Source organism: Colobus angolensis, unplaced genomic scaffold (assembly GCF_000951035.1).
Source record: "Colobus angolensis palliatus isolate OR3802 unplaced genomic scaffold, Cang.pa_1.0 Scaffold5, whole genome shotgun sequence".
In the NCBI taxonomy this organism is placed as follows: domain Eukaryota; kingdom Metazoa; phylum Chordata; class Mammalia; order Primates; family Cercopithecidae; genus Colobus; species Colobus angolensis.
This window is the reverse complement of record NW_012118487.1, coordinates 2,545,408-2,559,257: the sequence shown is the minus strand read 5'-3', so window position 1 is coordinate 2,559,257 and position 13,850 is coordinate 2,545,408. Positions and strand designations below refer to the sequence as shown.

Genomic DNA, 13,850 nt, shown 5'->3' with positions numbered 1-13,850 from the left:
GAGGAGGAGCAAAGAGAAGACAGCTGTGAGGCGCCCCACTCTGGGGCAGCGTGTGTGACCCAGGTCTTCAGGCCGGGCCGAGAAGGGAGAAAGGAAATACTTCCTTCCCTATCCTGAAGCGGGGGGCGTTCCAGGTTTCGCAGGCAGTGCTGCAGCAGCGGAAGGACCCGGCCAGGCTGCGCACCTGCGCCCGAGTCTCCACTCACCCGCCTTCCCTTGCCTCCTCACCTGCACGCGGGTACTTTTGGCCCTGGGCAAGCCTTGAGCCCAGCGCCGAGACCAAACCCGGGAAATTAAACGGTGTGCATGGAATGAAATGTGGCCCGTGGAAGGTGCCTGCAGCTGGCGCTTAACACCGGCAGTAAGAGGATCAAGGCCCGGGCTGCTGGCTTAAAAATGGGGGTGCGAAGTGTGCGCGCTCCCTTTTACCCATTCACGTTAGTTAATTTGGATGATAAGGGTCGTGTTTAATCCCTTTGTGTGCGAGTGAATATCCTGAAATTGACAACCCCTGAGAGGGCACTCGCGGCTGGCAGAGTAACCTGGGAGGGTGTGGATCGTGTCCAATCTGGCGTGAAGCAGAAAAGAAACGTCGTGAGGAGACTGGAGACAGGACCGAGAGGGACACCGTAGGGGTACGAGGTGCAGACCGAGCCCTCACACCTCCCAGGCCGCAGCAGGTGGGCCGATGGCTTCCCCGAGGCCTGGCAGCCCAGTCCTGGCTCTGCGCCCTGAGGCTTCCAGGTCCCACCAACGAGAGGAGAGCCGCCTACCCACCTCCGCCAAGGTCTAACGACCCCAAGGGGGGCGCTGGGCCATGCTATTGCCCTGCAGAGTAGAGAGAATATAGGCAGGGTCGGGGGCAGGCAGAAAAGAAGAAAATCTGAGAAGCGGTCTCAGCTGTTCCCAGATGGAAAAGATTAGAGAGGTGAGAGTTCTGTGGCTCTAGAAAGGGCCATAAAACAAAAATCGTCTGCAAGAAAGCTCAGCCCACACCCACACCCCTCAAGCTCAGAGCCCCCAGAGTATGGGATCCGCGGCAGCAATTGTGAGCGAGGCCGGTCCTGGGGGAGGAGGCCTCTGGCCGCGGGGCCAGGCTGCCCGCAGAGGCGCAGGCGGCCAAGAGAGTTCCCAGCCGCCGCCGCCCCCCTCCTTCCCCTTGGGCCCGTCCAGCAAATTTCCTCCCTCGTTTCTGTTCGTGCCTTCCCTCCCTCCTCCTCCCCCCGATATTTTCGCTTTCTAAAACCATAAAAAAGAGATCAACTTCCCAAACTTCACGGGGCCCTTTTCAGTGACAAATATTGATGCCCAAAGTGTCTGCGCTCTCCCGCCCCCAAACGTTAAGAAAAGACGCCCGCGAAAGGGAGACATAAAAAGTTAACAATGCTGTGAAAATATGTTTGCAGAAAATAGACAATCGTTGGATTAAACGTATTCAAGTATGAAATAATGCCTTTTTGTGTCAAAACTTGGGCGATGGGCGGGTACAAAAGTTCCCTGTGGCAGCTACTTGCTCCCTTTGTGAGCCGTGCGCTTTGGCGTCTCCACTTGGGCGCATTACTCAGAGCCCTCTAAGCGCGATTGTTTCTCCCTTTCTAATGACATTTACCGGATCAAAACATGCTGTTAATTCGATCAGAAGGCTTCACCCTCCCTGACAAAGCCACAATAATTTCTCCTGAAGTTTGTTAAATTGACCAAAATTAGGCAAATGAATAGGGGTCTGTAGGCGCCCCCTCTCGCAGGTGACGTCGCATAATGCTCGCCTGGGCCAGCTGCATTCCCCCTTTTCTTCTCGGCCCACTCTTCTCCGTGTTGCCCCCCAATCCTCCCACCCGCCCCTTCACACACAAACACACACGCACGCCCGCCAGTCTCTCCTCCCCCACCCTCTGGCATTATTAAAATTTAACCCAATGAAACTATTCATACTTTTCAATGGACATTTTCGTATAGGATAATAGGCTACAAATTGAGCCTCTTCCCCCCGCGAAGAGGGAGCCGGAGGGGGGAGGGGGAAGAAAAGAAAGCCAGCGACGTGGTCAGGGGGTAGGGGGGAGCGTCGCGTGCCAAACAGCGGCGGGAGGGGCGAGGCGAGGCGAGGCGAGGCGGGAGCCTCGTGTGCCAGCCGCAGCCCCACACCTGCCGGGATGTCCGGACAAATAAAGCGGTGTAAACAAAAAGGGGGGAGAAGGACGTGTCACCAAGTCGTGTGAGAAAAGCCTGGGAACAAACGGGGCGCCTCCGTCTCCAAGAGCTCTCCCTTGAACCCGGCGGAACAGCCTATTAAAGGCTTACTTAATTACTTTAATGACTCTGGACAGGCTTTAAAACGCACTCGGCGCTGGGACTGCGGGCTTGCTGGGATTTGTAAACAGGCGATCGTGTGAGACTCAGCGGTGGGACTAAAAGAGGCGACACTGTTTTGTGAGGGTCCTCGCCCCCCGGTGCCCGCGGCCACTGCGCCCCTGCGCTCCGCGCTCGCGACTGCTACAGGCGCTCGCTCGCCCGCCGGCCCCAGTTTACAGCGTCCTTTTCCCGCCCGGGCTGTTGCCATGCAAATGTTATTCCCGGGCCGATCACGTGTCCTTTGAAGGGCCACGTGGATTAACAAAGCTGATCTGCCCCCAGCTCGCCCCCCTCGGCTGCTAAATTTTTTTTTCTTAACTTCTTTAAAACTGATCTTGAATGCATACATCCTCCAAACGCAGCTCCCCTAATCCTAAGGAATAATTCAACTCGTGAATGCACTTGGAGCCCTAGATGGCCGCTTTATAAGGCACCCTGGGAGCTGGGAGGCTGCAGTCTACCTGGGACACTCGAGGAGGCACACGAGGCGGAAAAGTGGACGGGTGCCCCGCGCCACCGCCTCTCCCGAGGGCGCGTACTGACCAGGATGTCAGACAAGCTCAAGGAACGCAAAGTGAGTCGGCTGAGCCCAAATGGCACTTGCGCCCTGGTGGTGGAGGCGTCTGACTCACCGACCCGCCACTTGTGTGGACCGATGGCAGGGAAGTGCCTACACGGGACTTTGAGTGTGGAGGAATCTCGAGTGGTTTGGGAAGGGGGTGGGATACAGAGAGGAGGGTGCTGAACCAGGAAGACGTCCGTGCCCAGAGGCTGGTGGCCACCTCCCCAAAGGCCTGGGTAGGGTGGCTGGAAGGGGAGCGCGCCAGCGCGGGCGTAGGAGGGCAGAGCTCAACTGGCCCGAGCGTGGCAGGCCAGGAGTCCCTTCCTAGGGCGAATCTGAGCAGTGTGCGCGGCTGGAGAGGCGGTTAGCACGCAGCTGCTATAGCCGCGCCCTTGACGACTTCCCGGGCAAAGCCATCCTAAACGTACAACCCTCTGTTCGCAGAGAACCCCCGTTTCGCATAAAGTGATAGAAAAGCGGAGAAGGGACAGAATCAACCGCTGCTTGAACGAGCTGGGCAAGACGGTGCCCATGGCCCTGGCGAAGCAGGTAACGTTGGCGGCCCGTAGCCGGGTGCCAGGCTTTGGGAGGCCTCTGCGGCCACTCTGCGGAGACGCCCGAGCCTGCAGACACAGAGGGCCTCACTTGCGGGCCCCTCTCAGGGAGCCTGAGCGCAGGGCGAGCCTCAGGAGGGTCTGGCGCAGATCCGCAGCGGCGCCCGCTCGCTGGTCCTCTCCAGAGCCACAGTGCCCGCTCAGCAAGCGCCGGGCCGCTGCGAGGGGCCCTTCCTCCTTTTGCAGAGTTCCGGGAAGCTGGAGAAGGCGGAGATCCTCGAGATGACCGTTCAGTACCTGAGAGCACTGCACTCCGCTGATTTTCCCCGGGGAAGGGAAAAAGGTGGGCACGGGTTAGGGAATGGGACGCCTGGGTCAGGCGCCTGCGCCACCCAGAGACCCCTGGGGCTGGGAGGGGAGTGACTGAGCGTTCCCGAGAGCTCTACTGGAGCTCCACTCTCCGGGAGGGCAGGGGTCTTGCGAAGGCGCCTCTCCCGACCCCGCCAGCAAGGCGGAGAGGGAGAACTGGTTTCCAGAGAGGCTGGTTCCATCGCCTCCTCCCGGGTGGGGTGGGTGGGTGGGGTGAGGCTCTCAGGGAAAGGGGGCGTTTGCGCGTTCCTTGCCAGTCTCTAAGACTGCGCAGAGGAGAGGGCGGGCCTCAAATGGGAACTTTGGCCAGAATATGTGGTGGGAGGTGCCCTGCACCCGCTCTGGGCTCCCGTGGCAAAGGGGCACTCAGGGTGTGTCGGTCCTACGGGCTTTCTCGTTCCTCCAGCAGAACTTCTAGCGGAGTTTGCCAACTACTTCCACTATGGCTACCACGAGTGCATGAAGAACCTGGTGCATTACCTCACCACGGTGGAGCGGATGGAGACCAAGGACACCAAGTACGCGCGCATCCTTGCCTTCTTGCAGTCCAAGGCCCGCCTGGGCGCGGAGCCCGCCTTTCCGCCGCTGGGTTCGCTCCCGGAGCCGGATTTTTCCTACCAGCTGCACCCTGCGGGGCCCGAGTTCGCTGGCCACAGCCCGGGCGAGGCCGCTGTGTTCCCGCAGGGCTCTGGTGCCGGGCCTTTCCCCTGGCCGCCTGGCGCGGCCCGCAGCCCCGCGCTGCCCTACCTGCCCAGCGCGTCAGTGCCGCTCGCGAGCCCAGCGCAGCAGCACAGCCCCTTCCTGACGCCGGTGCAGGGCCTGGACCGGCATTACCTCAACCTGATCGGCCACGCGCACCCCAACGCCCTTAACCTGCACACGCCCCAGCACCCCCCTGTGCTCTGACGCCCACTCGCCCGCCAGATTTCTCTGCGCTTTGGGCGCTGCTTAGGATAAATGCTGTATATATTGTACACATATTGTGTAAATATTGTACCCAAAAAAAAACTGGGCGGGGGGAGGCAAAGAGCGAATGAGTCTTCTGAAGGATCTCCCCCTGGTAATAAACGTTTTCTGATAAAGACCCAAAGAGAGGGATTTATTTATTATCTTCTGCTCATCCGCAACCTATCCCCTCCGCGGTGCCAAGGGCGCAAGGCTGACAGGGTTCAAGGTAACAGCCCTCAGTAATTTGGTGAGGGGCCCGCTGCGGAGTCTGAGGGAGGCGGACGTCAAATGGAGGTTCAGACAGATATTTTAGGCGTCGCTGAAGGGCGGGGTTCGCGGCTCCCTGCACCTGCCCAGCGCGCATCTTGAGCATTAGCCTCAGAGAAACAGGGGAGGCGAAGAACACTGCCCTTGGCTCTCGAGAAAATGCAAATTGAAGGACCTTTCCCAAACTGACTTGGGCGAACAGTTGCCAGCTGCGACCCGGCGCGCTTCCTACCCGGAGGCAAGTGCCCGACGCGCGCACCGCACGCCCGCGGGTCTGGAATGCGGCGAAACCCGGGCCAAAGCCGGGGCGCGTGGCTGAGTTTACAGTCTTAAAAAACTTCTAAAAAAATACCGGAACCAAGTACAATTCTGAGTTGCGGATTAGAAGCATCACTGCTGACAACTACTCAGCGCCAGAGGCTTCCGAGAAGCTGGCGTTGCCTTTAGCGCACAGAGCAGGCCAGCTTCGGGGGCGCTGGGCGTCTAGGCGAGAGATCCACACAGGCCGAGTTGGGAGACGCCCCTTCCCCACCCCTTAGAGGATTGTTCTCTACCCGCCATCCTCCACCTTTCGGCCACTGGTGCAGGATGGAGACCCTGGGCTCTCCGTTTAAGTTCTCAGGCTTGGAGAGAAAAGTCCTCCTTATCCTTTCCCCAGTGTGATTTTTTTTTTTTTTTTTTTTTTTTTAAATCTTGCTCCACCCCGAACGTGGTGAGGAAAGTTTGGAATCCAGGAAAGACTTGGCTAGTGGTCTTTTAAGGGGATTGTGATTTTCAGTTCCAGGGCACAAAATAGCGATACATCTAAAACCGCAAGCTAAAATCCTGTTTCTCTAAGACTCAAAGGGCAAAATAGGGCTCCCCGTCGTTTTATGTAAATAGGTAAAATAAACAATGTATCCAACTGGCTAAATTTGCGTTTGTGGGTATTTACATTTTTCTTTGAACTTTTGTGCCTCATTAATTTTAATGCCTTTTAAATAAATAATTCGAAATTAGGTAGCACGTTTTCCTCTTTGTTTCCAGAGGCCATTTCGCTGAACTGTGGCGATTTGTCTTCTCCCAGATCCGCTGGGAGACTATAAATTAACTTACTCTATTTTCTCTGGACAGGGTTTAAGAAAGCTCTGACCTAGACTGTTTGCTGAGGTCATGGAATGGGATGACCTGCAATTTGTAAACCATCAAACTTCATTATGCACAGACAGGCAAAAAAAAAAAAAAAAGAAGAAGAAGAAGAAGAAGCCCTCATTACATTGCCCGGAAAGTGAAAATTATATGTAGATGCTTTGCCAGGAGAAAATCTTAAACTTTAGAAACGGTTCTTGCTTGTGAGAGGTTCTCGAAATAACTTGTCTATAAAATGTGAGCTCTCTCCTTTCTATGAAGTGATAGAGCTGGAGCATGGAAGTGAGAGTGAGACCAGGCGGCCCTCCCGGGTAACAAATATACATTGAGCAATATGGGATAAAAACAAATTATGCAGAAATGGGGAGAATGGATGGTGCCTATTATTGGAACACATGTCTTACACCCATTTTCATCACGCTGGATACAGAATATGAAGAAGGCCTTTCAGGGTTTTTTTCTCTGAGAATTAAGCCAGTCTGAATTCCCTTCGGCAGTGAAGCATTGAAGATATAGTGTTACCCTGGAAATATAAATTATTAATATATTCAGCATTTTTGTCACTTCTCAACTGTTAACCAAATTAGACAAAACTTTCTTTTGCTAAGTAGATTTTCTCTTTGGGATTAGCTTTGGGAATGCACAGGGCCACCACAGTAAAAACTGCGGTCATTTACATATAATTTTGCAAACTTCCACTGGTCCATGACAGTCTTTGTACCTCAAATGTTGGTGTTCTTGATTTTTTTCCTTTCTCATTTAACTGTGGAGGATAAAACCCTGCTTTGGATTTACAATGACTTTAGGATAAAAGTCTCCCTCCCCTTTCTCTCTTTCCCCCTTTCTCTCTCTCTCTCCCTCTCTCTGTGTGTGTACGTGTGTATGTTTTGTGTCTTTTTCTGAAACCTTCACCCAAAGTCCCAATTATCCAGGCTTGGCTAAAAGTCAATCTTGGAATAGTTTGACTTTGCAAAAGATTAAAAATGTCACTACAAAGTGGAATGGATTCAAATCTGATTGTGACGTGAATGTGTTCTTCTTGCAGTGTCTCTGACAATACATTACCTCCAGCTTCCCAGCTATAGCCCCCGCTCCTGTCTCCCTCTGTCTGAGTCTCTTATGCCCAATCCCTCCACTTTCTTTAAGTAAGTTGTATAGTAATGGTTTCCAAGAGAGGCTCAACCAAACCTAGAAATAACAAAAAACAGTGGGTTTGGGTGGAGGTAACCCATTGTGATGCTTCTGAAAGGGGCAACCTCTTTTTTCTTGGGCTTCATCCTTGAGTGGGCAAGAATAAAAATAATCATCCCCATGAAATCAAAGGTTTTCTCCAGAAGCTCGAGGAACAAAGCTGATGACTGGTGCTTGGGGTGGGTCCCTGTGGCCCAGCAGGGCTGGAACTAGTCGCTTCCAGGCACTCCAGCCGCCCCTGCCGAAAGGGCGGTAATACAGAGCTCACTTGTTCTTCCAAGCGTTGTTGAACAAAGACAGCCCCGTGTGTCAGTGAGAACCTCTCCAGTCCAAGCTGCTGGATACCAGGAAAGGAAGGTGGAGAAGCTGCCACTGGAAGTGCCTGAGCCCACAGAGACATGGACTTCTGGGAACCTGGTAGTGGGTGTCTGCAAAGAGTAACAACAAGAAATGAAAGGCCACATGGGTGTGAAGAAGAATTCGATAAATACTTGAGGAATGGCTGAATGAACTGCCTAACAGTGCTGAGCTCTTGGAGTTCTGTATCATGTCCTCCCTATCCTCAGTTGCCACCCTGTGTCATCAGAGACTAGCAAGTAATTGTACATCCACCCAGAAATCCATGGAGCACTCCACACACATTCTGAGGATTGTCAGAACGAGCAACAGCCTTGCCTTTGCCTAGACATTCTACCTTGTGGTCTGGCAGCAGGAGACCATGCCTGGCCTGCTTGGGTAGGGCAGCGAACTCTCCCCACATGTCCAGCTAAATGCAGAACACAACTGCAGAATTTAGGTTCAGAATTAGCTTGATGGAGTTCCGCTCCTTTCACATGGAAAAGCTCCAGGTTGGGCCAAGTCAGCTTCCACCCTCCTTTCTGCTTCATTTATTATTCAGAGTATAACTTCTGGAGTCGGACAGCCAGGATTTGCATTCCAGCTCTGCTGTCTACCAGCTGTGTGACTTTGGACAAGTTGTTCGGCCTCTCAGAGTCTCTGTCATCATCGATAACACAAAACTATCACAAGCGCGTAGTCCCTAGGGCTGCTATGAGGATTCACTGAGTTGGGACATCAAAGTGCCTGAGATGTCCTGGCCCATATGGAATGTTCAGTGTATGTTAGCTACTAGAATACGTTATTTTTAATCTACTCTGCCTTCCAAAGAGTTAGATATTTAGGGCCAGTTCAAGCTACAAAACAAAATGCCCAGGCAAATCATGAGAAAACTCTTTAATCCCAGGGCTTTTTAAACCCTCAAGGCTCGCTCTGGAACAGACAATTGTCTTCGTTTAGGAGAAGTCAGGATAGGGGTTTCTAACTTCATCCCACCATCAGCCTTGGAGTCGTGCGCCCTGCTTCAATCTGTGATTGGCTGTCAGAGCCCCTCTGGTAAATTTGGAATGCTGTCCCTCACAAGCTTGTATGTACAGACATTTGGCCTCGTGTTGTTGCATGACAGCTCCTGTACCTGCAGCCACACACTCCCTACAGTGTAATGCCTATTCATGTACAAATCTTGGCCATTGCCAATTTTTTTTGGCCCATGAGGGACACAAACTAATTCAATGTTCCTTAAATACACTTTTGGTAGCACCTCAATGCTCTTCTCAGCCTCCCCCCCACTTTCCGTTTAAGTTTTCCATTCCATTTTTCCCTTTTGCCTATCGTATTTATCACCTACGGCTCCACTCCCGAGTTCACAGTCAGCCTGAGGAGTCAACCCGAGATGCAGGTTCCAGCCCTGCTGCAGCCCCCCAGCTCCCTGGACTCTGTCCCCCAACTCCCCTCCCTTTCTTGCTTGAGCCTTCAGCTCTCCTTCTCCCTGGTTTTCTGGTTCCTGAGGTCTGACTCCCCAACACCCACGGCCTGGCCAGAGGATTGATCCATGTACATGTGTGCCCGATACTTACATGTGTGTCTGCGGTTGAGAGGGACTTTTATTCCCACTGCTCCTGGCTCCATGTGGAGGGATATTACTGGAGTGACAGTCAGCACCTCTCCGCATGCCTTTCATATTCCTCAGGGATCTCATTGGAGTGTTTGGAAGCAGGACCCAGGCATGCTCCACTCAGCCCCTTTCTCTCTGGTGTCAGCCTGCCCACAGAAGGCAAGTAAGCATGCCCGACTGGCCGGTTGGAAGATGTCTAGCTCTTCCTGCGCTTGTGATGGATACACTTAATTCTTTTTTTTTTTTTTTTTCTTGAGACGGAGTCTCACTCTGTCACCCAGGCTGGAGTGCAGTGGCGCGATCTCGGCTCACTGCAAGCTCCGCCTCCCAGTTCCCGCCATTCTCCTGCCTCAGCCTCCCAAGTAGCTGGGACTACAGGCGCCGCCACCACGCCCGGCTAGTTTTTTGTATTTTTAGTAGAGAGGGGGTTTCTCACCGTGTTAGCCAGGATGGTCTCGATCCTCTGACCTCGTGATCCGCCTACCTCGACCTCCTAAAGTGCTGGGATTACAGGCGTGAACCACCATGCCCAGTCTGGATAAGCTTAATTCTAAGGTAAAATGTTGCAAACCCACTGTCCCTGTAAACTGATGTCACATCCTCCTCTTAGTTGCAAAAGAGACATTTTAATCTCCGCCTGACACCTACATTTATATATCAAAGGGTTCTGAGAACTGTAGGAAGAAAAAATGGTTACTGGCTATCCTAAAAGCCCAGAACCTGGGTGCTTATCTGTGTGCAGCTAGGAATGGAGATACACATACATGCCTGTGTACATGAGTGGTGCAGGCCCAGGAGTGCCACATACGTGTGTGCAGGGTGTATGCTTGTGTACACAAGGGTGTGCATGAAGGAACCTAGGGCCAGAGGAAAGAGCTCCCCAATGAAGAGAATTGCTAGGTTAGAGCTCAGTGGACCCAACTTACTTCTGGCTCACGTGGGAGATAAGAAACTATCATTATGAAAGTCTGGGTACTGGTACCAAAACAGATACATAGACCAATGGAACAGAACAGAGACCTCAGAAATAACGTCACACATCTACAACCATATGATCTTCAACAACCCTGTCAAAAATAAGCAATGGGGAAAGGATCTCCTATTCAATAAATAGTGCTGGGAAAACTGGCTAGCCATATGCAGAACACAGAAACTGGATCCCTTCCTTACACCGTATACAAAAATTATCTCAAGATGGATTAAAGACTTAACTATAAAACCCTAAACCATAAAAACCCTAGAAGAACACCTAGGCAATACCATTCAGGACATAGGCACGGGCAAAGACTTCATGACGAAAACACCAAAAGCAATGACAACAAAAGCCAAAATTGACAAACAGGATCTAATTAAACTAAAGAGCTTAGGCGCAGCAAAAGAAACTATCATCAGAGTAAACAGGCAATCTACAGAATGGGAGAAAATTTTTGCAGTCTACCCATCTGACAAAGGTCTAATGTCTAGAATTTACAAGGAACTTAAGCAAATTTACATGAAAAAAAAAACCATCAAAAAGTGGACAAAGGATATGAACAGACACTTCTCAAAAGAAGATATTTATGCAGCCAACAAACATATGAAAAAAGCTCATCATCACTGATCATTACAGAAACGCAAATCAAAACGGCAATGAGATACCATCTCATGCCAGTCAGAATGGCAATTATTAAAAAGCCAAGAAACAATAGATGCTGGCAAGGTGTGGAGAAATAGGAACACTTTTACACTGTTGGTGGGAGTGTAAATTAGTTTAACCATTGTGGAAGACAGTGTGGTGATTCCTCAAGGATCTAGAACCAGAAATACCATTTTACCCAGCAATCCCATTACTGGGTATATACCCAAAGGAATAGAAGTCATTCAGCTATAAAGACACATGCACACATATGTTTATTGCAGCACTATTTACAATAGCAAAGTCATGGAACCAACCCAAATGCCCATCAATGACAGCCTCTCTAAAGAAAATGTGGCACATATATATCACGGAATACTATGCAGCCACAAAAAGGAGTGAGATCATGTCCTTTGCGGGGACATGGATGAAGCTGGAAGCCATCATCCTCAACAAACTAACACAGGAACAGAAAACCAAACACCACATGTTCTCACTCATAAGTGGGAGTCGAATAATGAGAACACGTGGACACAGGAGGGGAGCAACACACATCAGGGCCTGTTAAAAGGGTGGGAAGCAAGGGGAGGGAACTTAGAGGATTGGTCAATAGGTGCAGCAAACCACCGTGGCACACACATACCTATGTAACAAACCTGCACATTCTGCACATGTATCCCAGAACTTAAAGTATAATAATAACCATAATAATAAAGAAAGTCTGCAAATCTGTCCGATTATACTTTTTGACCAACTCCCGCTATAGCAAGTAGAGCTGAGGCAAAACAGAAGAGTGGCAGCAAGCAGCATTATGCTGAATAGGGGCATGGGAGATAGGGGGAAGTTACTGAGATGCTAGCAAATGGGGGTGGGAAATTGAATGGAGTAGGAACCCTGGGCTGGACTATAGAGAGAGTGAGAGGAAAAAGGACCCCATGAGAATTGGTAACGTGAGGCAAAGAAAAGTCCCAGTACCTTTTCCCTTAGGTGATTGGTCAGCACACACAGCCCTACTGACTCTTTCAACAGTGAAAGGTTGGTCCTTATCCTCCCCAGGTGAAGGGAAATGCATAATTGTTGCAGCATTGTCCCCATTCGTACAAACCTGTTTCTGGAATGGCTTCAGAAACCCTAGGTATGAAATGCTGACAAAATTATATGGAATGTGTGTTCTATGTTTTCTCTGGACTTTCGTTAATTCTTATAGTCAAATAGTACCATTGCTAGAGGCATTAATTATAGCATCAGTGAGAGGCATGGTGATTAAGAACATAGCCCCGGAGCTAGACTGCTTGGGTTGGAGTCCAGGCGCAGCTGTTTTCTAGTTGTATGACCCCCAGCGCCCAGTTTCACAGCTCTGAGCTTCAGTTTGCACCAGGTGAATGGGACAGGAGTGCCTATCCCACTGGTGGGTGGGAGGATTCAAGAAGTTAACAGAGCAGTGGCTGGATAATAGTTTCAACCCCATAGCTGTTAGCTATTAGAACTGAAATCTGGCCAAGCACGGTGGCTCACGCCCGTAATCCCAGCACTTTGGGAGACCGAGGTGGGCAGACCACCTGAGGTCAGGAGTTCGAGACCAGCCTGGCCAACACAGTGAAACCCTGTCTCTACTAAAAATACAAAAATTAGCCAGGCATGGTGGCATGCACCTGTAATCCCAGCTACTCAGGAGGCTGAGGCAGGAGAATCGTTTGAACCCAGGAGGTGGAGGTTGCAGTGACTCAAGATTGTGCCACTGCACTCCAGCCTGGGCGACAGAGTGAAACTCTGTCTCGAAAAAGAAAAAAAGAAATGAAATCTGTGTGAGATTTCGACATGGGTGAAAACTGTATCCCTTAAAATCCGTTACCTACTTACAATAGTGACTGTATCCCTTAAAATCGGTTACCTACTTACAATATTGAATTTTTGAAAAATTGTTGATGTTGTCAATTGACTGCCTTTTTTTTTCCTTGAAGCAGTCTTAATTTTAGCATTTCTCTCTTTTTTTCTTTTCTTGTTTTGTTTTCCTGGGTGACTGTCTTTAAAGCATCTCCCTCTTTGCCTTAGGGAAAATATTAAGAATGGAAGAAAGGAGGCTGTGTGGCAGTGTGCGCCTATAATCCCAGCTGCTTGGGAGACCAAGGCGGGAGGATCATGTGAGCCCAGGAGTTCTAGGCCAGCTTGGGCAATGTACAGAAACCCCATCTCTAAAAAATTTTAAAAAGGAAGGAAGACAGAGATATTGTTTAGTGCTGGTATTACAGGCATGAGCCAACACACCTGGCCCAGAGATCTTTTTTAGAACTTGCTAAGTATCAGGTACAAAGACAGCTCCAGAAGATCCAGGTATTAAAAGTGCAGAGCAGCCACTGGAACAGGGCAGAGGATTTGTCTTAATGCTGCATTCACACAACGAACACACTGTTTGGAGAGGCCTTCATGGAGCTGGGAGAAATGAAGAGGGGGCCACTTCGCCCAAAAGAGCCTCTTTGACGCCTCTCAGGGCCTGCCACGGTGGTGGGTGCTTTCCCACGCAGTCACTGCATTTCGTCCCCACAGTAACCTCTGCAGTAGGCATCACCACACACAGCCTGCAGCTGAGGGCCAACACAGCTTGTCCAAAGCCACATAACTATTTCATGGCAGCATCAGAACTGTAACTATAATATGTTTGCCTCCCAGTCCAGTGCGCTTTCTTCTATGCAGCAGCTGCCAAATCAGCAACATTTTCATACTCCCTTAGTATAGCAAGATCTAAGGCTAAGTTTAGAAATACTCTTCTCTCCCGGTGTGAAGTTGTCGTCCTCCTTGACTTCAAAACTGAGCAGTTGAGTGTCCCAACGTACAGTCTTTAAAATTCAGCTTTTAAAAAAAATCACATCCCTTTCCATTAACAATTTTTTTTTTTTTTTTTTTTTTAAATCTTGCTCC

At 50.6% G+C, this 13,850-nt stretch overlaps 1 protein-coding gene across 2 annotated transcripts; it reads left to right on the top strand.

The window, feature by feature from the left end:
* The first annotated feature begins 2,814 nt into the window (after positions 1 to 2,814).
* HELT (helt bHLH transcription factor) lies at positions 2,815 to 4,772 on the top strand. Of its 2 annotated transcripts, none has more exons than XM_011959543.1 (4): positions 2,815 to 2,923; positions 3,356 to 3,460; positions 3,712 to 3,808; positions 4,244 to 4,772. In XM_011959543.1, the coding sequence occupies exons 1-4, from the start codon at positions 2,897 to 2,899 to the stop codon at positions 4,738 to 4,740; spliced, it is 726 nt and encodes a 241-aa protein (XP_011814933.1). In that variant the 5' UTR covers positions 2,815 to 2,896; the 3' UTR covers positions 4,741 to 4,772. The 2 variants fall into 2 exon arrangements, with proteins under 2 accessions (XP_011814933.1, XP_011814932.1); XM_011959542.1 differs by having other exon boundaries at positions 4,241 to 4,772.
* The last annotated feature ends 9,078 nt before the right edge of the window (positions 4,773 to 13,850 follow it).

What these genes read in the sequence shown, in the direction of transcription:
- HELT (XM_011959542.1), top strand. Translation starts at nt 2,897, where the DNA reads ATGTCAGACAAGCTCAAGGAACGCAAA. An exon ending in ACAAGCTCAAGGAACGCAAA is followed by an intron (nt 2,924 to 3,355) that starts GTGAGTCGGCTG and finishes CTCTGTTCGCAG; the next exon opens with AGAACCCCCGTTTCGCATAA. An exon ending in CCATGGCCCTGGCGAAGCAG is followed by an intron (nt 3,461 to 3,711) that starts GTAACGTTGGCG and finishes CTCCTTTTGCAG; the next exon opens with AGTTCCGGGAAGCTGGAGAA.